The sequence below is a fragment of the Cavia porcellus genome, unplaced genomic scaffold (assembly GCF_034190915.1).
Source record: "Cavia porcellus strain 051 isolate PalLab524CR breed Dunkin Hartley unplaced genomic scaffold, mCavPor4.1 scaffold_43, whole genome shotgun sequence".
Lineage (NCBI taxonomy): Eukaryota > Metazoa > Chordata > Mammalia > Rodentia > Caviidae > Cavia > Cavia porcellus.
In genome coordinates this window covers 168943-196158 of record NW_026947526.1, presented here as the reverse complement: position 1 = coordinate 196158, position 27216 = coordinate 168943, and the positions used below count along the sequence as shown (strand labels likewise).

Sequence of the window (27216 nt, the reverse complement as noted above, 5' to 3'; positions counted from 1 at the left end):
TGTGATACACATAAGTGCCCATGCCCAAAGTGAAGCTAAAGATTCTGCATTTCATAAGGTACCACCTTTTAAGATTTCCAAATGTGTACCAGTCTTTTGGGAATGACTGTTTTCAACATATCTTACAAGGCCATTCTGTTGCTTCAGGGTCAGAACTTCTTAGGCATTAAAAACAGAACTTGACATTAATGCAGTCATTAAACTGAGACCCATTTCACTGTGAATTTTTCTTTTTTTTTTAAATTTAATGTAAGGAAAAATTAAACAAAACAAAATAAGTAGAAATTATACTACTTTCAAAGTGAAAATGAACAGTAAGAAATCACAAGACGATTACATATGCTGCTCATAGAAATAGTTAATCAAATACAAAAGTGAAACATGAAATAGGGATTCGAAAAGCAAGACTGCAAACAGTTTTGTTCAACTCTCCAACAAAAGCTTAGTAATATGGTTATCAATCCGATATATGATTTTTTTCCTTACAGCAATGACAAGCTAGGGAAATCCTATGGACATACATCTTGGAATCTGTGTAAAGAAGTATTCCTTTGTACTGCAGGAGGTAATGTGAATGTGAAAGAAACAGAAACACACCACAATGTTCAGATCCATGAAAAATATTGCAGTGGAGGGAAACCCTATGTATGCAAGCAATGCGGGAAAGGTTTTACTACACATGGAATTTATAAGAAACATGAAAGAATTCACAGAGGAGAGAGACCCTACATATGTAAGGAATGTGGGAAAGCTTTTACAACACATACATATTGTCAAGTACATAAAAGTCTTCACTCCGGAGAAAAACGTTATAAATGTAGGCACTGTGAGAAAGCTTTCGGCACACGTACTTATTGTGTAATCCATGAAAAATTTCACACTGAGCAGAAATTGCATATATGTAAGAAATGTGGGAAAGCTTTTAGAAGCAACATTCATTGTCAAATACATGGAAATCTTCACACTGGAGAGAAACCATATGTATGTAAGCAATGTGGGAAAGGTTTTAACACACAGGGAAATTGTAAGAAGCATGAAAGAATTCACACTGGAGAGAAACCATATGTATGTAAGCAATGTGGGAAAGCTTTTACCCAACATGGACATTGTAAGCAACATGAAAGAATTCACACTGGAGAGAAACCATATGTGTGTGAGCAATGTGGGAAAGCTTTTAACACACGTGCATATTGTAAGTTTCATGAAAGAATTCACACTGGAGAGAAACCTTATGTATGTAAGCAATGTGGGAAAGCTTTTATGACACTAGGACATTGTAAGGAACATGAGAGAATTCACACGGGTGAGAAACCCTATGTATGTAAGCAATGTGGGAAAGCTTTTACCAAACATGGACATTGTAAGGAACATGAAAGAATTCACACTGGAGAGAAACACTATGTATGTCAGCAATGTGGGAAAGCTTTCAACACAAGGGGTGGTTGTAAGAAACATGAAAGAATTCACACTGGAGAGAAACCTTATGTATGTAAGCAATGTGGGAAAGCTTTTAACACACATAGATATTGTAAAGAACATGAAAGAATTCACACTGGAGAGAGACCATATGTATGTAAGCAATGTGGGAAAGCTTTTAACACACGGACAGATTGCAAGAAACATGAAAGAATTCACACTGGAGAGAAACCTTATGTATGTAAGCAATGTGGGAAAGCTTTTAACACAAGGGGAGGTTGTAAGAAACATGAAAGAATTCACACTGGAGAGAAACCATATGTATGTAAGAAATGTGGGAAAGCTTTTAACACACGTACACATTGTAGGATTCATGAAAGAATTCACACTGGAGAGAAACCCTTTGTATGTAAGCAGTGTGGAAAAGGTTTTACCAATTCTGGAAATTGTAAGAAACATGAAAGAATTCACACTGGAGAGAAAACATATGTATAAGCAATGTGGGAAAGTTTTTACCCTACATGGACATTGTAAGCAACATGAAAGTTCACATTCAAGATAAAATCAGTGTATATAAGCATCATGAGAATGATTTGAGCACACATACATATTGCATAATGCATGAAAATCTTCACGCTTGGCAGAAAAATTATATATGTAAGTAATGTGGGAAACGTTTCAGCAGAAATGCTCATTGTCCAATACATGAAAAAATTACACTGTTGAGAAAGCCTGTGTATGTGAAGAATGTGGGAAAGCTTTCACCACACATGGATACTGTAAAATACATCAATGACTTCACACTGGTGAGAAACCCAATGTATATAACAATGTGGTAAAGCTTTTACTGCATACAGTCATTGCAAAACACATGAAAGAATTCAGACTGGGAAGAACCACCAGCTGTGTAAGCAAATGGAGACACTCTCAGCAGCCAGACTGTAAGTGAAATACATGAAAAAACTCACACTAGAGATAAATCTTATGTATTATGGGAATACTCTCAGCACACATGATCATTGTTACATATCTGAAAAAACTCACTGGGTAGAGATCCTATGTGGATTCACAATGTGAGAAATATGGCAATCCATGTGTGTTGTTAAATACATAGAAAAAAGTATCGCTCCTCAGACAGTTTAGATCTAAGTTTACTTTTAAAATCCCAAGGAGACCTGAAGAAATAACCAATACAGAAGTTTGATGTGAATATATATTCATAAATTTTCCAGAAACGACAAATCTGTGGTGGAGCTCTACTAGAGTGCACATGTTGTATGGTTTTCAGTTAACCACTTGTACCTATTTAGATTTTTTAAAATGTCTTGGTGCTTCAACACGACATCTTGTAATTAAACATGGTAAACTGAAATGGGCTTTTAACTTTCAAGTATGGATAGTTTCTATGTACTTAATATCTTGTCTTTAAAATTGAATTTTTATGTTTTTTGGTAAATTGCAATGTTTATTTAAAGAGATAAAACAGAAAAAAGTGTAGAAATAATACAGAATTTCAGAAAATTAAACAATAAGAAATCACTAGTTGATTAGTTACATATTTTCATCTTAGGAGTAGTTGTTCAAGTTACAAAATAAAGCGTACAAAGTGATATTCAAATAATGACACTGCGAAAAGTTCACCTCAATGATCCAACAAAAACTTATTAAAATGCTTATCTGTCCTTCACACTTGTTTTATTTCTTAAAGAGGGTAAGATTAAACATGACAAAACAGAACAGAACAGTTCATAAGAAAACAAGTTAAGGAAACACAGATTTCAAAGCACGTCCACTGGAGATTCACTGTCTATTTTACTGTCTCTAGTTTTCTTCCAAATAGTTGTCCCCATCTAGAATGCATTGCATATATACTGAAGGTCATAGAACTAATCAAATAATTACAGGATGATGTAGGCTTTTTCAGTCTTCAAACTGATTTTGGGGAAGTCGATAATGACTACCACAATGTCTCTCATTCTCTTCAGAGTAGCTGTCTTTATATTTGTGTATGCTGAAATTGAACATCAGAGAATAGACTAATATCACTCTCAACAGTGAATAATAGCATCCTGAGAAGGAGAAAGGTGAGGAATTGCCTAAAAAAAGAAGGCAGAGGGCATTGTTAAAAGTGTATCAGGATTTAAATGTTACCATAGACTTATTGCTCTGATTAGTTTGATTATATTTTGTTCCAGCCTGTCTACTCATATTACATTTGAGGGCACAGAGAGATAACACAAAAAATAGCAGGTTATGCCATGGTAACTATCCTTAATTACCTATTAACTTAAACTGAAACCCTGTATTACTTGCATTGTCTTCTATGACTGATCTTCTTTGAAGCTGATTTGTTTGAATGCTATTTGGCCTTGACTGATTTTATTCACATTTGGTATGCTTGCTTGTACCAAGTCCAAGATTAGAGGCAACTACTGTGAAGGTGACAAGATGTAAAATATGTACTTTGGGGAGCAGGGGATTTAGCTCAGTGGCATAAGAACCTGCCTGGCAAATGTGAGGTCGTGAGTTTGATCTCCAGTACCAAAAATAATTTAATAAAAGATATCCATTCCAGGTTTGATTATTTTTTTATTTAAAGAGAAAAAAGAAAGGAAATAAAAAAAACAACGCATTAAAAGTGTATAAATAATACAGAATTTCAAGAAAAGTAATACAGTAAGAAATCACTTGTTAATAGGTTACATATTTTCATCTTAGAAACAGTTGTCCAAATTATAGAATTAAAGCATATAAAGTGGACATTCATACAGTGAGATTGCAGACAGTTCCATTCAATGATCCAACAAAAGCTCAGTAATATCGCTTTCCATCCTACACACTCAAACATGCAGTTATATCCCTTAGACCACCTTCATTTCCTCTCTTTTTTACAATAACAATTACAGTTTTTGTGTTTTTTTACTGCCACAGTTCTAATTACTTTTTTTTAAGAGAATAAAACCTAACATGACTGAAAAAAAAAAGATTCAGTTAGAACAGAAGGATGGGCATAGTACATGATGCAAAAATAGAATATCAGGTGATCAAAAATGGTTATGAGTGTGCCTCTTGCTATTTTTAAAAAGAGTTGCCCATCTCATCAGGTATAATAGAATTGATCAAAACAGTACAGAATAAGACCAATAAAACCTACACTGGAGACCTTACAGTATTTCAAAACAAGATAATAGTCAAACCATAATGGGCATGATAGTAAATCTTATTGCCTTCATAGTGGCTGCCTATACCCTCAAATTTGATGCTATCAAACAATACAGAATTCAGTAAAATCAGACAGAAAAAGATGGGGAGAGCTATAGTGGGGTTCAAATCAGGTTAATAAGAAAACAAAAATGTTACTATAATATATCCTGCTATTTTTTAATTTAGTTTTCCCTTAATTGAAAAAAATTAAGAAAACATAGATTAATTTTTGAAAAAGAGTGGAGATTGAGATAAAAGAGGACATTGTAATAGAACAACACAGGTCAGAACCGAACTATTTAAGCATCATTGTGTTTCACCCCCAAATAATCTAACATGATATTAGTCACCATAGTGCCTCTTTCCTAGAATTATTTGAGTATAACTTCATGTACTGTAGCATCAAGCATCAAGACAGTGTGAAGGCATTCAAGAGAATGAAAGAATTACAGTGTACTTAGAACCAGTTAACAGAAAATGAAAAATGATTTCTATATTATCTCTTTGCCTGTAAAAGTTTTGTTTATACTATCGCATATAGTAAAATATAGAAAGATACAACATGTTAAAACCAGTGGAAACAGATGTACAACAGCTTGATGGGACTTTGAAACAATATGCTATTAAATCAGCAGTAGCTTTTTGATGTGTTGTTTTCTTCAGAATAGCTATTTGTACTATCACTGATACTAAAATCGAGCAACCCAGGTTAAAACCATTGCACTTAATGAGTGAAAACATATGGATTCAAACCAATATGATTGGGAATCATAGTTACCACATACTTCTATGTATTCTTATCACTTTTTACACTAGGGAAAATATTCGGTATTTATACATCTGACTTTGATTTATTTCACTTATGAGTATGGTCTCAAGCTGCATCCATTTACTTACATCTCAATGTGATCATTCTTTATAGCTGAGTAGTACTCCATTGTATAAAAATACCACAACTTTTTATCCATTCCTCAGTTGATGGGCACTTAGGTTGTTTCCAAGATCTGGCTATTACAAATTGTGTGGTTATAAACATGGGTGCACATATATCTCTGTGGTATGATTATTTCAGTTCTTCTGGGAATATGCCTAGAAATGGAATAGGTGGGTCAAAAGGTGCTTCCAGTCCCAGCTTTCTGAATAATCTCCAGACTGACCTTGTCAATGGTTTCACTAGTCTACACTCCCACCAACAGTGCAGGAGAGATCCTTTTACCCCACAGCCTCTCCAGCATTTGTTGTTGGTTTTAATGATCTCAGCCATTCTTTCAGGAATGAGATGAAATCACACGGTGGTTTTAATTTGCATTTCTCTAATGACTATTGATGGTGAACATTTTTTCATGTATTTATTTGCCATTTGTATTTCTTCATCTGAAAATTGTTTATTCATCTCAGATGGCCATTTTTGGATTGGGTCTTTGAATTTTGGGGGTCAGATTTTCTTTTAATTCTTTATATGTTTTAGACAGAAGTCCTTTGTCTGAAGGGCAGTTCACTAAAATGTTTTTCCCAGTTTTGGGTTTTTTTTTTTTTTTTCACTATGCTGGAGATTTCTTTTGACGTGCAGAAATTTTTTAATGAGGCCATCCCAATTATTGACGCTGGGAAGTATTTCCCATGTGGTTTGAGTTCTGTTCATGAATTCTCTACCTCCTCTTATGCCTTCAAGGTTTTTACCCAATTTGTCTTCCAATAGATTTAGTGTTTCTGTTTTAATATTTAGATCTTTGATCCATTTAGATTTTATTTTAGTACATGGTAATAGGCATGGGTCTTACTTTTAGTTTTGGGTGTAGGGAGGGCCAGTTTTTCACCACTATTTATTACAGAGACTGTCTTCCAGTGAACATGTTTGGCCTCTTTATCAAAGATAAGGTGGTTGTGTATGTTTGTAGTTTTGTTGTATCTTCTAATCCATTCCACTGATCTTTGGCTCAGTTTTGGTTCCAGTACCATGTTGATTTTACTACAGTTGCTTTGTAGTATAACTTCAAGTCAGGGATTGTGATAACTCCTGGCTTGCCTTTGCTACTTTTAACTGTCCTTGCTGTTCTAGGTTTCTTCTCACTCCAGATGAATTTTAGGGGTGATTTCTCAATTTCTATGAGGTATGTTGATGTTTTTTAATCGAGATTGCATTGAATCTGTATAAATTTTTTGTGAAAATGGCCATTTTCACAATATTTATTCTTCCTATCCATGAGCAAAGGATGTCTTTCCATTTTCTGAGATCATCTTCAGTTTCATCTTTCAGGGTGTTATAATTTTCCCTGTATAGGTCTTTTACTTCTTTCATGAGAGTAATTCCTAAATATTTCATTTTTTTGGTTGCTAGTGTTAAGGGTGTGGTCTCTTATTTGTCTCTCTGTAGCTTTGCTGTTAGTGTATAGGAATGTTATTGATTTTTGAGCATTGATTCTGTATCCAGCTACATTACTGAATTTATTATATCTAGGAGTCTTTCAATGGAGCTTCGGGGATCTTCTATATAAAGTGTCATGTCATCTGCAAATACTTATAATTTAACTTCTTCTTTTCCTATCTTTAAGCCTTTTATTTCTCTCTCTTGTCTAATTGCTCTGCCCAGTATTTCCAGTACTATATTAAATTGGAGTGGTGATAAGGGACATCCTTGTATTGTCCCTGATTTTAAAGTAAATATCTTCAATTTTTGTCCATTTAGTATGATACTGACTGTTGATTTGTCATAGGCAGCCTTAATTATATTGAGGTAAAGACCATCTATTCCAATTTTCTGTAAGGTTCTTATCATAAATGAATGTTTGACCTTATCAAAAGCTTTTTCTGCATCTATAGATATGATCATGTGATTCTTACTTTTGGCTCTATTGATATAGTGTATTACATTTATTGATTTACATATATTAAACCATCCCTGCCTGCCTGGGATGATTCCCACTTGGTCGTGGTGTATGATCTTGATGATTTGCTGCATCCTGTTTGCCAATATTTTATTGAAGATTTTTGCATCTGTGTTCATTAGGGAGATTGGTCTGTAGTTCTCTTTTTCAGTTGGGTCCTTCTCTGGTTTTGGTACTAGAGTAATATTTGCTTCTAGGAACAATTTAGGAAGGATTGCTTTCCTTTCAATATCATTGCAGATTTTGAGGATTGTTGGCATTAGGTCTTTTTTTTTTTTTATTTCTTGTAGAATTCTGCAGTGAATCCATCTGGGCCGGGGCTCTTCTTTGTAGGTAAATATTTAATTTCATCTTTAATTTCATTAATAGAAATTGGGTTATTCAGTAGTTTTACATCTTCATTACCTAGCTTTGGTACTTCGTATGCTTCCAGGAATCTGTCTATTTCCTCTGTGTTATCAAACCTTTGAGAGTAGAGGTTTTCGAAATAGGTGTTGATGAACTTCTGTATTTCAATAGGGTCTGCAGTAATTTCACCTCTTTCATTCTTTATTGCATGAATTTGAACTTTTTGTTCCCTTTTTAAAATAAGGTTGTTTAGGGGCTTATCAATTTTATTTATTCTTTCAAAGAACCAGCTCTTTGATTCGTTGATTTTTTTGGATTGTTTTTTTAGTTTCTATTGCATTGATTTATTTTCTGATTTTTATAATTTCTTCTCTTCTTTTGGTTTTGTGCTTGACTTGCTCTTCTTTTTCTAGATGTTTGAGGTGTAACATCAGGTTATTTATTTGTATTCATTCTGTTTTCCTAATGTGGGAACTCAGTGCAATAAATTTTCCTCTGAGAACAGCTTTCATTGCATCCCTCAGATTTCAGTAAGTTGCCTTTGTGTTTCCATTTGTTTGTAGGTATTGTTTAATTTCTTCTTTAATTTCCCCTGTGACACACTGATTATGCAAGAGTGTGTTATTCAGGTTCCATGTGTTTGTGGGATTTTTGCAGTATCTTTTATCATTAATTTCTATAGCATGCAAGGGATAATTTTGACACTTTTGCATTTTAAATACATTCTATGAATTAATATATGGTCTATTTTAAAGAATGATCCATGTACTGCTGAGAAGAATGTGTATTCTGTTGTGGTTGGGTGGAATACTCAGTATATGTCTATTAAGTCCATTTGTTCAAAGGTGCGATTCAGTTCTTTTATTTCTTTGTTGATTTTCTGTCTGGTTGATCTGTCCATTGGTATCAATGGTGTGTTAAGGTCTCCTGTTACAATTGTGTTACTGCTAATTTGGTTTTTCATTTCTGTTAGTACTTATTTTATATAACTGGGTGCTCTGGAGTTTGGTGCATATATATTTAAGATAACAATCTGTTCCTCTTGGAGTTTTCCCCTAACCAGTGTGTAGTGACCTTCTATATCCCTTCTGATCATTACTGGCTTTAAGTTTATATTGTCGGCAAATGGAATAGCTACCCCTGCTTTTTTGGGGGTTCCTGTTGCATGAAGTATTGTTTTCTATCCTTTGACTTTTAGTCTGTGAATATCCTTTTGCATTAGATGGTGTTCTTGGAAACAGCATATCATTGGATTTTGTTTCTTGATTTACTCTGTCAGTCTGTTTCTTTTAATTGGTGCATTGAAACCATTTACATTAATGGTTAGAACTGTTGTATATTGGTTTATTGTTGACATGTTATTTTTCTGCTGTTGCAACTTTATCTTTCTGCTCTGTTTAATTGTCTGCTTTGTTAATGGCTTTTTCGTAAATGTATCTAGGCTCTCTCAGTATTCTCTGCAGGGTTGGATTGGTGATCATGAAGTTTTTCAGCTGTTCTTTGTAATGGAAGTATCTTATTTCTCCATCAATTTTGAAGGACAGTTCTGCAGGGTACATCAGGCTAGGTTGGAAATAATTTTCCTTTACAATCTGAAATACTTCACTACATGTTCTTCTTGACTTTATTGTTTGTGCTGAGAAGTCTACTGTGATTCTGATAGGTTTTCCATTATAGGTGATCTGTCTCTTCTCTCTGACAGCTTTTAATATTCTATTCTTTTGTTCAATTTCTGTGATGGTCACTGTTATATGGGTGTAAATTTATTTTGGTTATGGCTATTTGGAGTTCTATATGCTTCATTGACTTTGATATCAGTTTCCAATCTCATGTTTGGGAATTTTTCAGCTATTACTTCTCTAAATATCCTCTTGACATCCTTTATGTTGTCCTTCTTTTTCATTTATCCCTATCAACCTTATGTTGTTCTGTTTTGCATCACCTTGCAGGGGTTGAATAGTTATTTCCTGATTTCTTGTGTTATTTTTAAAAGATCTTTCCTTTCCTGTTCACTGGCTGCAATTTTGTCTTTGAGGTCTGAGATTCTATCTTCACATTCATTGAGGCAGTTTTTACAACTATCAATGGAGTTTTTGATTTCCTGTATATCACTTTGCATCTGCTTTATGCATTCCATTTGTTTCTTATAGAGTTCATCCAGGGATTCTGTCTTTTGTTTAGTTCCTCCAATTTTTTAACTGTGTCTTCTTAGATATGTTCAGAATCTCCTTCATTTCTTTTAATATTTCTTCTTTTACCTACGAGATTATTTCTAGTTTGAATTTCTTTAATGCTTCCCAAAGTTGCTTCTTTATTTCAGTTACTATTATTTCAGGTATTTCAGTTATGTGGAATGTGTTTTCTTCTATGCACATGGCTCCTAGGCTTTTTTGGGATGGGATGGATGTTTGAGATTGCATTTTGGACTTTCGTTCTGTCATTTTGCTGTATTTTCAAGCTTCAAGTGTCATTCCAAGTGAGTGAGCGAGTTCACCCAGACTGGCCCGGGATTCCATGCCTCGGTTGAACTTGCTGTCAAGGTAGGGAGTTACCCCAGACTGGAATTGGAATCTGTACCTCGGCCCCACTCGCTAGTCTGGGCAGGAATCCGCGGGCTGGTCCCCAGGTGAGGAAGTGTTACCCCAGACTGGGAAAGGATTCTGTGCCTTGGCCCAACTCCCTGGTTCTAATTTGCTTGTCCCAAATCACTGGGCCTAGTGGGCAACTATGGGCTGGTCCCCAGGTGAGGAAGGGAGTTCCCCCAGACTGGGATGAGATTCTGTGCCTCAGCCCGACTTGCTGGTCTTGGCAGGAAATCATGGGCTCTACATCAGGTTGGATTATTGACTGCTTTAACATCCTACAATGTCTTCAAAGTTGTGTTTTTATAAAAAATACCTATATAATGTTATGCTTAATTATATAGTTCCTGATGATGTGGACAATTCTACTGAAAATTATAAGAGAAAGCATAGTAAGTACTGTATATCACCTAATATTGTGGTCTTATATGTCTCTTTCATATCTTGATTTTCTAGGAAATTGTTTTGTTGTCTTATTTTGAGCTGTTTTACCCCATAACACAGAAAGGATAGATATACACATAGAGATTCACACATGGGAAGAATTTCTAACCTATTTATTGGAACAAATAACATAATGCATAATGTAATGAACAGATACTCTGAAGAAGAAGTGACACTAAGAAACCCAATGCTAATTCTGTAGCATTATGATATAAAATTGAGCAATACTATTATTCACTGTTCAGAGTGATATTAGTCTAGTCTCTTATTTTTTGGGGGAATTGTAATTTTAACACGGCATTGCTTTAATCTTTTGATGCACATGCTTTATTTTCTCTTTCATAAATGATGATTTTGAAGTTGATGCAATATTTGGCCTTAAGATATACATTTGTAGAGGCTTGGAATATGTGTTTTTGACAAAGTTGTGTTCTTTTCACATAACTTGTACATTAATGAATGTTATGTATTACATATTGTGACGAGATCAGATACCTGCTGATTTCCTAACATCACTGGGTATCATACCACGTACATTATGTTGCCTGATTTTCTTTTTCAGTGGAGCCAAAATTTGTCATTTACGTAAACCTTTGTTTTTCTAACAATCAGAATTTTACTTGTTATGTTTACATTACATCTTTTTTGGATAGCAAGGTTTCCCCACTCGTACCAAATGTAAACCATACTACTGTGAATTTCTGATTGTGCCATACTGACAGAATCATAACTTGTCTCCAATAGCACAACACAATATATATATCAATATCTCCAGAAATTATAAAACTTGGCATAATTTATGAGTAACCATACTTGGAAATCAATTTTTCTTAATTGTTGAGTTGTTTTGGTTTAAAAGGTTGTTATTGGATGTATCATGCAAAAGCCTTTATTTTATTCCTTGATGCTGTGAAAGCATTATATATTTTGTAATTATTACTGTTTTTTCCTAAAATACTGAAGTAATGGCGTAAAGAGAAACCTAAATTTTGAGCTGTCAACACAGTAAAAAGTAAATTTGCTAAATTAAGATTCAGATTGTGTCCTGTTTTACTGAATTGTGCATTTATACAATGGCATATCACTTTATTTATAAAGACCAGTGCATGATGTTTGTGGTGTGTACTGATTATCTTTAAACACATACACTGTGCCATGAGTCCCAGTTGGTTTCCTGTGGCCTGTGGTTTTCACTTCCATTTTAACATTCATGTAAGGTGTAACGTGTTTAATGCAGTGTTGTTGAATAAAAAATCTGCTTAGGAATTATGTTGTTAAAAACTGTGGTGTCATGAAAACACAAGTGAACATTGCAGTAAATACCCCTAATCCAGTGAAGACACCTTGCCCAAGTCTCAATTATCCTGGGGAAAATAAATTACTCACATCTTATGTAATCACCACTAAAACTATATCTATTTTGTACCTGAAGAACCTGATATACTTCACAAAGTAAAAGACACTGTGAAGTACATTGTCAGCCTCTATGCACTACAGCATGTGGCCAGATCCCCTGCAGCATATTTCTGCTTACCATCAATGGGAATATTTGGAATTTGTATTACAGCTAATAATAGAATACTGAATCTGTAAGACATATATCCTGACTACATGCACTTTCTCATTTTACCATGAAAGTAAATCTTGCTGGTCCTTTTGATGCATGCTTGTAATCCTAACACCTCAGGGGGCTCAAATTTGTGGAAGAGGAAGTTGAGTCTAACCTACACAATTAGAGTGACCTTGTCTCAAAATATATCTTCAAGTTCTGCAGATGTAGCTTAATGCTTGAGATCTCCTACCTTTCTTGCCCAGTACCAACATTTTTTAATACTCACAATTGCACATCAGTAGTTGTCCTTTTATTGGTTGGCCACCTAGCAGTTATCCCAGAGAATCACTTGGGAAACACATTTGTTTATGCAGTGACCATCCTGAGCATCATTTGGGCAGTTGTCAATTTAACCCATTCATTCTTGTATTGAATACAGTAGAATTGTCACTTTCATATTCCTTGTTATTTTACAAAAACTAACAATAAGTATGCAATTTTTGATCATTTTGTATTTAAATAATTGCATTGGTAATTGTTACCTATAAAGATTAGGCTAAAGATGATTTCTTTAGTCCCAGCATCAGGAGAGAATGAGATGGGATGATAAGGGCTTTGAAGCTGACTTTGGGAGGCAACTGCTAGATGATTTAGCAGAGTGTGAAGCAGTTTTTTTTTTTATGCCTACATTTGAAGTTTAAGGAAACAAGTAAGTTGAGGTCAAGAATTAAAATGTATGATGGGACAAAAGAATCACTACTGCAAATTGTGATTTTTCTTTTACTCAGGAAGTGTGCTATTTTTGGTAATTTGTGCAGCAGTCTCAAATATGCCTCTATTGGAGTAAAACATAGTGAAACATGAAAGAGCCAGACATTTCATGTTCTGAATGTAGAGGTAGTAAAAAACATTTTTTAATACTATTGCTGCTGTTTTGTGTAGAAAATAAGATAGGGTGACAAAACAAGGAAAAAGGACTTTGTAAGATTTTTGTCCTCCTGCATAAACATAGATGCCACAAAAAAGTCAAACCAAAAGGATGAAGAAATAAAGGATTAAAGAAGAAATAAAGAATGAAATAAAGGATGAAGAATGAGAGAAATTTTGCCTATTACTCCCTGACAGCTAACATGTAAAACCAATAGGAACGTGAAAGGAACACACACTTTTTTACAATATGTACAAATTGTCAAGAAATAGTTGAAGAAATATTGAGCATTTTTGCACATGTTACTCTGCTGGACTCCGTGACTCTGAGTGGCTTGTGGCCGAGTATAGTGACACCTGTCCTGGGCTTCCTCCTGCCTCTGTGTGCCAGAAAGCTGGGGACAGTGAGCCCTATCCTTTAATGCCCTTGTCATTTGGAATTTGCCAGCAATCATCCTAAAGGCTCTGGGATGAGTGAACCATTTTTTCAGCCATTCCCACATGGACTACTTATGCGGGATCCTGAGGCTGTGGTCCCGTGTCCTGGGAAAGCTGCCTAACCTGCTCCCTGCTCACTGTCTTGAGCCAACTGTCTGTGAAGACCAACTGTCACCAGACCAAGGTGCCTGGTGACCTGAGCCTTCAGAGTTCTGTTTGGACCTATCACCAAGGAAGTGAGGTCATGCACTGGGGTTCACAGTTTGGCCTTCCTCTGTGATATTACCGTTCTTTTTGTTGTAAAACAAATTTATGTCCTCCTTAGAAACAACAAGTTAAAATGCTAGAGTACTGTGTATACTTTTAGACTTTGCTGCACTTTGAAGATTTTAATGCAGCAAACATGTAGATGCTTCACATGTGTCAGGCTGGGTGCCAAACACAAAGGTCCATCCAAAGAGTCCATTGTATCGGAGGATGAAACACACATTGTCTTCTGTTAAAGATTTGTCAAATGTTAGGATGACTTCCTTTCCTGGGCTCATGTTAGTTTCATTTCAATTCCATTAGGAAGCAGACTAGCCATAAAAATTTTACCAAACAATGTGAAGGTCTCATGTTATAAACCCCATATATCCAGGGGAGGAGGATTCATAGCCAGTTTTACTCTCGCGTGCTTAGGAATGATTATTTATTCATCCTTAGACATTCAACTCAGCTATACACTGTAGTGCTCCAAACTCTGACCTCCAGGGAGGGGGGACAGCAGGTGGTGAGTACAAGGGAGGTGACATCATCACCACACTGATGAAGGATATATGTACATCACTCCTGGGGAACTTGTCTCCTAGCTGCTACTGTCACTTCATTTACTCCCCTCCCAATCAGACCATGGGCTTTGGGCCCCTGATGGGTAGTTTCCTAGAGGTGATGGTGCTGAACCTTTTCAGTTGCAATACTCTTTGGTTGGTCTTCTTGAAGCAGTGTTTCCATGCTGGGCTCTCTCTGTGTTGCCAACACCCACTATTATGTGGCTGAACCAAGCACATGAACCTGTCACCCATCTTGTGATTGCCGCTTTTTATGTTTTTGGGTTGGACTTCAAAAGGGAGCTGCCACATCCATTGTTACACAAGCGTTTGAGTGGATACTGACATTTATTTCAAAGAAAATGTATTGTATTGCTGGTGTATGGATAACTTAGAAATTCTTACTGTATCTTTGGAAGCAGATGTTTAAAGCAGAGTTATGTGGTTCTTTTTTTATTTTGTTTTGTGATATTATGCTATACTATATTATGCTCTGTTATGTTATATTATGTTATATGTTGGTGTGGATTTTGAAAGTCCTTCAGAGTGTTTTCAGTACTTTCTGATTTGGTTTTGTATAACCAACCTGATGAACTTTTAGAGTATCAAAAACTTTGAGGAGTTTTGTTTTGGAGAAAATTTAAAGAGGAAAACACAATCAGAGATGTTGGTGCACACCTGTCATTCCTGGATTCGGAAGGCTGAGGCAGAAATTTTGTGGTGAGTTTTAGGTCATCCTGGGCTACAAGGGAAGATCAAGGCCAGACTGAACTGCATAGCAAAACCCTGTCTGAAGAAAAAAGGAAAGAAGAAAGAGAGCAAAAAAATGATAAAAATGAAAAGTCAAAAATCAACTTTCTAGTGAGAAATCTTTGTGAGGTTTTCTTGCATGTGTACTTTAGTCAGCACACCTAGCATAAGGTTTACCATCATGGAGACATTGATGTGCTTCCTGGTGTTTGTACTCTTTCAATTTTTAAATACTTTTTACTTAGATGACTGCAGATATGCAGCTAAATATATCCTTTTAGGATTTGGGTAGTTCAGTATGAAGAGATTTTGATCATTCAGCTTTTTTTTCTGTCCTAAATTTATATTTAGTACCAGAATTTGAGCAAAGGATTACTATTTTAATTTGAAATAGTAATAAGAATCACATAAAAACACACTTTTTAAGTCTATAAAGAGATAAAATAAGTATAGATTAATAGTGATTAATGTACCTTGTTTAGTGACTTCTGAGATTTCTTAAAGATCAATATTTTCATACATTTGTAAAAGCTTTGGTTTGGTACAAATTTTAAGACATGGTCTCACTAATTTTCTAAATGTCCCAGGCTAGGCTTAAACCTTTCCTCATCATTCCTCCCTCTCCCAGAGTGCTGGGATTACAGGTGTATATTATCCTGAGTTGGCAATTGGTAGCAATGTTGTGTATTCATGCAATAAAATGTTTGGCTTTGGTCTTCAGACACTTTGTAGAAGGAGTCACTCTAGTTAAGCTGTCTGACACCTTCCTAGCCTGCAGCTTCTTTCACAGTGAGCAGGACTTAAAATCACATTAACACTGTTAGTAGATTCTCTGCTTTTCTAGCTGTATTCAGCAGGCACTTCAGAAGATCACTCCAAATGCCTTCTGCACTAGGATTGAGGCTTGGTGTCTTTGAAGCACATTCTCTTTTTCTTTGCTCCCTCATGGAATTTGATGATTTTTTGAAGTCAAATCGCAAGAAAGGTGGGAAGGTTAAAGCTACTTGGGGCACACTCCCCTCCAGAAGGCCATGCCAGTGTAAAAATTTATTTAACCTCCTGGTGTCAGTTGCAAGGATTTTGTTGTTGTTGTTGTTGATGTTGTTGTTGTTGTTGTTCAATTTCTAGGATTTGAATACAGAGCTTTGCATTGGCTTCTTTGTCTTCACCTTTTAACACTTTTCTTGTTTTAATCCAGGTCCTTAATAAATGGCTAAATTGCTGAGGCTCCCTTTAATTTGTGATGCTCCTGACTCAGCCTTCTAGACTGCTAGGATTACAAGCCACACCACCAGACCCGGTCTCATCATAGTGTTGTTAAAAACTTATTGGCTGAGCAAGGAATGGTGAAAATGCCTGTAATGCCTGTACTCAAGTGGCTGAGGCAGCAGGGTTCCTAGGAATTCCATACAAGCCTGCAACATATTCTGAGTTCAGCTCAGGCTAAAATGACACAGGGAGACCCTGACTATAAAATGAAAATGACAAAATAGGAAAAAAAAGGAAAGGAAAGGAAAGGAAAGGAAAGGAAAGGAAAGGAGAAACAAAATGAAATTCCTAGCGATTTTGTCACTTGGTGTGCATCTGGGCAAGCTGTTTTAGTCTGTGGTCCTTTTCTTCCAGTGTAAAACCCTTTTGACTACTGTTACTTTAAAGTTCCTGGAAACTAGTATTTTGATGCCTCTACTTTTAATGTTCTTTCTATGGCTATAGGATGACTCTTTGTACTTCCTTGTGAATTTTCATATATTTTTTATGTTTCTAGGAAAATGGCACTGATATTTTGACAGGAATGGCACTGAAACCCCTGGTTGCTCTGTGTAGCATTTACATTATAACATGAATTCTTCCCATCCCTCATCATAGTATAGCTTTTCTTCTGTTAGTGCTCTTCTACTTATTGCATTCCCAGAAGATGTGACTTTGCTTCCATCTCACCTAATCATTAGTTATTTTTGATTATTTGTGAAATGAATTGTGTTCTTTGTATTTGACGCTACAATTTGTTTGTAGTATGTAGTAATGAATTGATTAGGGCATGTTGCTCATGTATCCTGCAATTTAAGTGATTGTGAATTTGTTCTATAAGGTTGTGAATGGAGTTTAAATTTCTTATACAAAATGCTGCACCCCCAGGAGAACTGTAACAACAATTAATTCTTCCCTTGTGATTTGGAAGGCTTTGCTTTCTCTTTCTGGATTAAATTCTATGGCCAGGACTTCGAGTACTGTATTTTGAAAAGAGTTGCAAGCCTTGTCTCCTTCATGACCTTAGAAGCTAAGCTTGCAGCTTGTCAGCCTCTGAGCACCATGTCAAGGATGGAGCTTGCCATGCTGTGCTGAGGCCCATTCCTCCTACTTATAGTCTATGAATGATTTTTATCCTGAAAAAATGGTGAACTTTTGAGGTTCTCAAAGCTGTTTTTCCAAATCTCTTCAGGGGTTAGCTGTGCTTTATGCTGTGAATGTGGTAAGCGACACTTAATAGTTTGTGTGAGAGGGAACATTCTTTCACCAGTGAGATTGAGCCCAGTGTTGATCGTGTTGGTTAATTTTGAACATGCTGGTGAGTTAATGTGGCAAACATTTAGCTGAATACTTTTGTGTATGTTTGTTAGGAATATTAGCCAACAGAGTGTTTTCATTTATTTTATTTTTAACACATTGTGGTCTGGCTCCATTCTCAGGATGACTTGTCACTTAAAAGAAGTTGGTGGTGGTTTTTTCTCCAACTTGATGGAAGAATTGAAAAACAATCAGTATTCATTCTTTATCACATACTGGATAAAATTCACCAGTGCACTTATTGTGTCCCAGCTTTGTTGTTGTTATTAAGCAGCTGTGATGTTTATCCATTGCCTGTGATCCTTATTGCTCTGTTCATCAGACTGTTTCCTTCTGATGCGTGTGGTTCGGTGACATCAATAGACACCACATATCCTTTGAGGGTCACGTCTCATTTTATTTACGGATGCTACCATTTACATTTGTATCTTCAAACTATCTCCATAATATATAATTTTGTGAGTAACTGCTTTCAGTTACTCAGTTTTAAGCACACTCTTGCAGGGTTTGGTTACTGCTGGAGGAAACTGGGGCTGGTGAGGACCTGGTCTCTTATGTAAGGCTTTGTACCTTGACCTGCCTGCAGTGCCTCCATATCCTGGCCTGCACCCTGTAAACACCTGTCCTGCTCCATAGCTACGGTGATTCCACATGTGACAGTTCAGATCTGCACCTGGGTGGAAAACATTCATTCAATTTGAGTTCTGTAACAGACTGACTTTCTCATACAGAGCTCCCCTGAGTGAGACAGGGGGCCTCAGGCATGTAGGGAGGAGCTCTGGAACCATTCCACCTCTCTCCTGTCCAGTGTGCAGTGTGTGATGCTTTCCTTAGAACTCACTGATGGATGAGGCAGCCTAGACTGGGCCTTTTTTAGGCATGATTCGTGCTAGGTGCCATATTGTTCTGCACCTCTGCTTGGACCATCTCTCTGACTACAGATCTCCACAGATATCTGAGCAGAATCAGTCTTCCTCTACCAGGCTCTAACTCTATGCTGAGGCTTCAGGTGAAATATCTGTGACCCTCCAATTCATCTTATATACATTTAACCTGGAAATTCCACTTCTAAGGGTCATTATAAAAAATGAGATTGATAGACACCATATTCTCTTCTTAATCAGTTAAGGTGTGGACAGTTAGAAACCATGAATGTTCCACAGCACATCTGCTGAGTTAATTATAAATGACAGCCACTGAAAATTCTGAAAGAAGGCCATGACCCTGATCTTTCCTGAGATGGAAAAGAGCTTTTGTCCTGGCCTCTCTCCACCCAGCAGTGAAGAGACACATGCCTGCACAGCAGGTGAGGACAGGAGAGAGGAGCTGGTCAATGGCAGACCTCTCATCCTGGGAGGGATGCCTTTGGGGTTTTTCCATTGCATTATTTATAGTGCTGCACTCAATATTACTGCTTTCCTGTTCAATTCACTTAAGAATAAATAATTGGTATTTTCTTGAATATGTGAGTGGAAATGGATGACTTAATTTTCTTTTATCTGTAATGTAGGATAAGCATATAGAAGAATATTCAAGCATCACTTTATAGATATATAACATAAGGATTCTTTTTTTATTCAGAAAGGCAACACATCATTCATGACTAACTTTTAAACCTCCAACATATAAAGCCATGTGAATCCCGTTGTGGTGGGTGTCCTGCCCTCCCTACCTGAGAAGTCACTGTGTTCATCTGTTTCTGGTCTGTTCTTCAGAGTCTTTTTTTCCAGCAAGGAGGACTTGAATCTTCCTGTGCTCAGGCCACGCAGGGAGTGTGCAGCATGCAGAGGAGCCAGCACCTCCTGCCTTACACCCTTTTCCACTACTGCATCCATGTTGCAGCCCTGCAGGCCCAATAAGGCAGAGCCATGAGGGTACAGCAAAAATTCTGCCACCTCAGCCCAAGGGGCCTCAATTCCTGGGTCCTGGCCTCAGCCTCCACCAGGCTCCAGTCTCTGCCCTTACATAATGGTTGGACTTACATAGTGGGCCAGACACACCATCAGCGTCTTGGGGCTAAGTCGATTTTACACAGTGACCCTTCCATTCCACAAATTTTGATCCTTTCCTTTTTAAATGAGGCTGAGGCATTGGAGACAAAATCCCACACATTAACATTACTTTTTGTTTTTCTTTCTTTTCCCTGCTTTTCCTCTTCTTCTTCTTCTTTTTCTTCTTCTTCTTCTTCTTCTTCTTCTTCTTCTTCTTCTTCTTCTTCTTCTTCTTCTTCTTCACCTCGTCATCTTTGTCTTTGTCCTTGTCTTGGACTTCTTAGTCTTCTTCTTGGTTTCTTTGTTGCTTTAAGCATATATTTAGAGGTGCATTTTGCCAAAAACCTTTCTTTGTCTTTTCACTTTCCATTTAACTGAAGTTTTTATAGATCTCTGCTGCAGTTCTAATTGTATGTGTTTGAATGCTCAGAATCCATTCTGTGGCTTGGTAGAATGAGGGAAGTAAAGCAGAAGCTGAACTTGGGGAAGTTTCTGTGCATTTTAGCATATCGTAGAACAACCCCTGACTCATGGCTTTTTACCTCGAAAATATGGACTTCAGTAGCAAGTGAGTCTGCCACAGACAAAATGAGTTTTCTGTATGTATTTCAAACAATCTCATTTCCCCTCAACTTGTGAAGCACATGGTATAGGTTTCTTATGGCCAATCTGAAAAATTATTTCCAGTACATGAAAGGCTGCCACTAGTCCTGAAATCATGACAGAACTTTCTTGTAAACATATAGTCTGATCCATACCCTGGTGGACAGAAGCTAAGAGAGTCAGAGATGGCTGGCACAAATAGAAACACCTCAAAATTGTCAACTACCAGTCACAACAAGCAGGAACCACGTTGCTGAGCTTTCACTGTTGGGTGATGGAATTGTGTGGTGGGTTTTGCACTAGGTTTTCTGAGGCAGCTCAGTGAATATAGGTTGCTGCCTGGATCCCCCTTCCTGCAGTGCAATACAAACAGAAAGTCATGAACATGCATCATTTATTTGAAAATTTCTATTGCTGTTATGAAACCTGTATTCATGAGAGTCCACATCTCTGCCATAGCAGACCCACCCATGTGCATTACCACCATAACTTATAAAGGTTTAGTTTATTTATACAAAATGCAGAGTGATGTTCTCAGCCTTTATTTTCCATACTGGTGCATTTCTTGAAGGGAATTTCTTGAAGTGAAGTCATCAGTCATTCTTAAAGGTAAGCTAAATCATTTAGTTTGAGTAAACTTCAAGTATGTTGCTGTGCTTCTGTGTGATGTCCTTGCTGCCAGACATGAGGAAGGCAATGAGTGGTATCTGCTGCAGGTTTAGCTCCAGAGGGACACACTTTGCACAGCTGTGTCAGGCAGGGCTCTCCATCAACTGAGTGGCCACCCTGGTATCCAAATACCCTTGCCCGGTGCTGTCCCTGGCTTTGGGAGGTGCTGGATTGCAGTGGAGATGCCCAGTGTACTGGCTGGCCCTGGGGAAACCTTGTCATGCCATGAGTTTGTCATCCTTATCCCTGCACCTCTGTGGCCCTGGGCCCAGGGCAAGGTTCCCCCCAGCTGCAGTGAACAGCATCGTCCAGACAGCTCTCCTGTGTGTATTCTATGTGGAGGCTAGCAAGGGTCCGAGTTCATTCCCGCTTTAAAAAGTACTGTGAATCAAACTCTTGAAAATTTGTGCAGCATTCTGTGTGGGAGAAAACTCTATTCTTAGTCCTAGGAGTTCTGGGGAAGGCTGTTTAGAGCTCTGATGGGAGCTGCAAGATAGGGCTGTGCTCAGCCCCCCATGTCCTTCCCATTGTTGTTCAGCACCTGCCTTAAAGTGTGTCAGTGGATGGGGAAACAGCACATTTCAGGGATGTGTGCCTCCATGTATCAGGTTTAGGAGGCTCAATGTTTTGTGTGCTTGTTGGCCATGTCTGGTGATTCCCTTTGAGTTAGAAGAATTTGCCATTTCCCTCACAAAATGGACTCTTGAAACCTCTTTCACACTTGTAATAAAAACCATCTATCTGACTATTGGTTGTAAAGAAAGGTTTCCTGTTGTGGTTTTTGCATTATTGTTGTTTTTCAAATGCTATGAATCAGCCCTTTGTAGCTCCCTTTGTATCACTGAAATCCCGGAAAACATTTTCAGAAATGAAAAGATCAGTACATAAACAATGGTCTCTACATTTTCCCTATAGCCTTTTTTTCTCTAGTATTTTCTCTTCTCTCAAAGAGCAGTAGCAGCCAGTCTCCTCCAGGAATATTTGGCCAAACAGAATCTGATGGACTGATATGAAAGACCCAGGATAGTAAATCACAGTGAGAGAAAGGTCAGCACTGGGTGGTGACTACAAGCAGAGAACAGGGGTATGGATGGGTCCAACACTCAGCAGAAAGCTGGAACTCAACAGATGTGAAGATTGTACCAATTGACGATGTGCTTACGTGTGACTCAACTGAACATGTGGAAACTAATGAAATCTTAACTTAAAATTATCTTAGAATTTAGTGTTTCAAAGAAATATAGATTTAAGAGTAGAAATGAAAACTGAGAGAAATAAAAGAGGTAAACAGAAGGGGAAGCAAAGGGCAGGTGCTTTTCAGGACTTGAGCCCTAAGTGGAGCTCAGGACACCTGCCATGGAGCCAGCGACAGACTTGCCTTGGAATTCTAGCAGACCGGGTATCTGCCGTTTATTTTCAGGTTGATCCCAGAGCTGGTGAGGTCATTGGAGGTGGAGCTGGCACAAGATCTGTAAGTAGACCTTGAGCTCAGTCCAGTACCAGCCCTGCTTTAGAAAAATCCCCAACTGTTCTTGCTCCTTGCAAGGCCCAAAGCCTCCCAGGGCCTGTCAGGGACAACTCTGTGCACAAATGCACCCCAGGAAAACTTCCCATTCTCCCTCACCCCACTCTTGCATGCCTCTGTGTTGCAGAAGGCCCCAAGTCTGAGAGTCTTTCTCCCTCTAAAGTTCCCCGTGTCCTCCTCAGAAAGCAACAGACCCAGGCCAATTCCTTCTCACTGTAGTTCTCATTTTCAGTGAGCTATGCTTGGCCCAACTCAATCAGATTAGGTTGGGCTGGTTGTCCCACCTTGCTCAGCAGCACCTGCCAGGAGCCAAGAAGAGAAACTCTGATCCTGAGGAGGACAGGTGTAAGCAGCACTACAGGTCTGGCCTCCCTCCGAAACAGCCCTCCAAGGGTATCCTGTGTGATAACCATAATCAGCCCTCACTTGCTGTCAGAGGTCCCTGGACAGTGCTGTTACAATCTGTCCTTCACTCTGCAGGAAGCCTGAAATGCATCTCCCTTTTCCACCCTTGTGGCCTGTTGCCTCTGTGAGAAATCGAGTGGAGTCTGCAGTGTTACTCTAATCATGGGTGCTCCACAGGGTGCTGCTGTGTAACTATCTGAGAAGTGAGTGGACAGTGGGAGTGCATCCTGTCTGCTTTTCCTCCACCTTCAGATCATATACTCATGCATCACCCCATTCTGTGTGCCTTTGTGAGTCTCCCTTTCCCCTATTTTATGTCCATATGAACAGAGGCGAAGAAGTTAGGCACATTCACCGTAATGTGAGTCATACATGGTTTACTCTCCATGGTGACTGTGTGGCCTTCATAACAGGGAAGCACAAAGACCAGTGTTTGTATCTGCTCTGGTCATTGCATCATGGTCAATGCCTGGTACACTGATGATTTAAGGCACCCACCAGCTCCCTCCATGATGTCTGTGTGGAACTGGGTCATCTGGCATGCCCCAGAGATTCTTGCTCTAGATACCGTGGAAGCACATGGAATGACTGCCCAGTGTCCTTCAGAGTGAAGACAACTGCTCCACCCAAGTGATGGATCCTTGGCAGGAGGCAAAGCTTCCACACAGGAAATGAAAAACTGCAATGAAGCCAGGGTCCCCGGTAGGAGAAGACCTAGTTTTAGACCCAACTCCTCCTTCCTACTTCCCTTGTCAGCTTAGAAAAGACACCATGCCTCTCAGGTCCTTTCCAGTGTGTCTCCCTGAGCTATGGAGTTCATATTGGCATCTGCTTCCTAGGGACATCATCAGAGGTGAGAGATGACAGTTTTAAATTTGTGGGCTGGTGTCATGTGTACACAGTGTACAGAATTAGAGGTGAAATCCATGAAAGGTTGGGAGGGAGGTGAACACATTGCACACAGGCCTAGATCCTTCTGTATGGTGGTGTAAATGACATTCACCTCCTGGACATGTTTCTGGTGTCATCATGAGGGGAGATCAGCCATCATTTTGTTCCCTAAGCATCTCAATTTCTTTTATGTATTGGTTCTGTGGCCTCAAATCAGGACCTCACACAGGCTAAGCAACCAGTACACCCCCAAATCTACCAGCACTGTGCCTACATTCACACCTGTGTGAGTCAGTACACCCGTGGCCAGGATGCTCAACTGCTGACAGCTCAATTTCTGATGGCCACATCCTGGTTAGCCCATTCCTTGACCATAGGTCACAGGTAGTGAATTTTGTTCTGGTTTCTATTAGCCAGGGTGAAATTTAGCCCAGGTCCTCATGCATGGTAGGCAAGTACTCTATCCTGAGCTCTCTCCCCAATTCCTTGCTTGTTCTTAATAACATAACATGGCAGATGTGATGGGATGTGACTATCTAGGTTCACACATAAAATGCCTGTGACCAACCTCCTGATCTCTCCCTCCTCTGTTCTTCCTTACTTTCTTTCTGTTTTTTTTTTCTTCCTCTCTATATCTCTATCTCTGCATCTTCCCTGAGGAGAGGCTGACTCTTTGCAGAGAAAAAGAGTAAGAGACAGAGCAGACATCAGACCTCCATCCTAAACTTGTTCCTGCCTATTAGCAAGAGAGAGAGTCTGAGAACAGATTCTGCCATAGATGTGCTTCCACTGATCCTGCAGCCTGATCAGGAGAAACTGTGGTGGATCCCCCAGCATAACCTGAATTCCTAACCCATAGAACCTGAGAGAACTGAAGTTTACCTGTTGTACCTAAGTTTGCAGTCATGCATTCATCAGTGGTCACTGATGCGCTATAGCAGATGTGAGGTTCTGTCCCCACCCCTGACCCTTGCCCACTCCTCCCCTCCCTTATTCTCACCAGGCCCTCTGTTCTCTCTTCTCATCTCTTTCTTGACTAAAAAATTTTGACTTTGAATCTCTAAATGGTTGGTCCTCTGTCTTCTGCCACACAGACTCAGCTCTGTACAACTTTAGGACCTGCATGTCTCAGGATCAGGCATCAGTTCCATCTCAGTGAGGCTGTTCAGATGCCCCCATGTAGTGACCTTGGCCTCTGTGTGCCCTTGCTTTATTGGGATATAGTGCTGGGTCTTCTCTTCCACTACATTCTGCAGTGGTTTGTCCCTCTCCTCCAGCCTTCCACCTTCTGGGTGGCCAATGACATATTGTCCTTTTCTGTGTTGGTGCCAGCCTCGTTCAGCCCAGGAATAAGGTGATAATTTGAGGCACATAGATTGAATGAATCAAATCACTTTTCCTGTGAGCAACCCTGTGGGTGTCCATGGAATCACTGTGTGTTTGTGTGTGTGTGTGCGCGCGCGCTTGCGCGCGTGTGCACATATGTTTGTATCCCTTGGGATGCTGCTTGAAATCAGTCCCACATGTTTAGGCTCAGGTCCCAGGAGCTTGGGGGCAGCTTTTCTAATGCCTTTGGGAGTGGGCTGGTTCCTGTGCTAGGAGGTTTTTTTCCGTTGGACTTCTCCCCTATCCTCTTCACTCTGCCCATGTCCTGTGCCTTGGGCCTGGCATTGTCCCTCTCTGGGCACTGGTTCTGAAATGTCCATCAGGAGTGCAATAACACACATAGTCCTTTACTGTGGAGATTCTAGCATGCTTGGGGGTGAGGGTCACATGAGGCTCTCTTCACTTGAGCATTGCCCCCATCCACATCTGCCTGTAATTTGATACCATCCCTACTGAGGCCATCATCTTCAGGTTACCTCACATTGCCATTGTCACATGCAGTCCATTGGGCAGGGCAAGGCGTGGACTTAGAACTCACCACTCAATGTCACTGATCCTTGCCCCAAGCCTGTGACACTTTATATGCCCACTTGGTTCAAAGACCATGGGAAAACTTTCTATCATCCATCAAATTCAGGAGCTATACCTTAGCTCACACTGGGGCATCCATGTGCTCAGCTTTTTCTTTGTGGGAAACCCAGTGGCTGCTGAATCAGGGACCTAACCTCTCTTGCTGTGCAGGCCCCAGTGGCAGCCAGGACTTGGGGGAATAACTTCAGCCTGGAGCATTCATAGCGTGGAGCAATCAATCAGCTGGCCTCTGCAAAGGCTACAGGGCTTTATACCATGACACAGCAGATCTCTGATTGAAGACCACACCCCAGCCCCTGAGGAGTCCTGCAGAACTCTTGGCTCCCCACCATCTACCACAGCCTGGCCAGGAGCCTGGTGGATTCGAGTTCTGGCTGGTTTTTACTACCTGGGATCTGATGCTAGTGCTGTTTCCCAGTGCTCATTTCTCCCACTTGTTTGCCTCCTTGACCATTTTAATACTTTTCTTATGTACACAAGGCCTCTTTATACTTAATTGGGCTGTGTTCATGTGTCTTGCTCTTTGACTGAACTACTGGGTAAGAACTGAAACTTATAGGTGGTGACATGCTGAGCCAGACTTTATGCAAATTTACTCTGTCCAGAGAAGAGGACAAAGGCAACCATATTCATGACATTGCATGGAAATAAACCACAGAGGAATTCAATGGACATGCTGCCTGCAACACTGCACTTTCTATACTGGGTTATAGACTTTCCTTGGAACCACACACTACCTCAAATTTTAATGGTTGTATTACAATTACGATACTTTACTTTCGTGATTTTTTTTCCTGTTAAGCACTCATAAATTAAAATTAATAATTTATCATTGAAAATATCTAAAATATAAACATGAGTGTGACACTCCCATGGTGCTGCTCTGTAACAAAAGAAAGTGTGTTAATCTCCTTCATATGAAATAGACATGAAATGACCTACATGTAATTAAACGTGGAGCAGTTTTGATGTGTATACGTCTATAAAGCCAGGAACATAATTAAGAAAACAAAGAATCCTAAGAATTACAAAATTTCCTGAATTCTTTTTCTATGCCCTGCCAAGAGTCCATGAATACGTGAATGAGAAATCGATACAATCTGTCTGGATTTTCCCTTCTCAGACAAGGCGAGATTAAACAGTTACTTACAGCAGGGTAAGGCAGAGAGAAACATAACTGCAGTGATGTGGAAAAGGTAGGACAGGTAAATTTCAAGGACATAGAATGAGTGGTG

At 38.9% G+C, this 27216-nt stretch overlaps 1 protein-coding gene across 5 annotated transcripts in view; it reads left to right on the top strand.

Annotated features, from left to right (window-relative positions):
• Positions 1–27216, top strand: part of LOC134474930 (zinc finger protein 709-like) — a 62310-nt gene that overhangs the window by 13269 nt on the left and 21825 nt on the right. For 3 of the 5 annotated variants that reach the window (XM_063244011.1, XM_063244010.1, XM_063244009.1), the window contains one exon: positions 489–16892. The exons of the other annotated variants lie outside the window; for them this stretch is intronic. In XM_063244011.1, coding sequence (XP_063100081.1) covers positions 489–1911 — 1423 coding nt within the window. In that variant the 3' untranslated portion in view covers positions 1912–16892. Of the gene's footprint in view, positions 1–488; positions 16893–27216 lie in introns of those variants that run through there. 5 annotated transcript variants of the gene reach the window in all.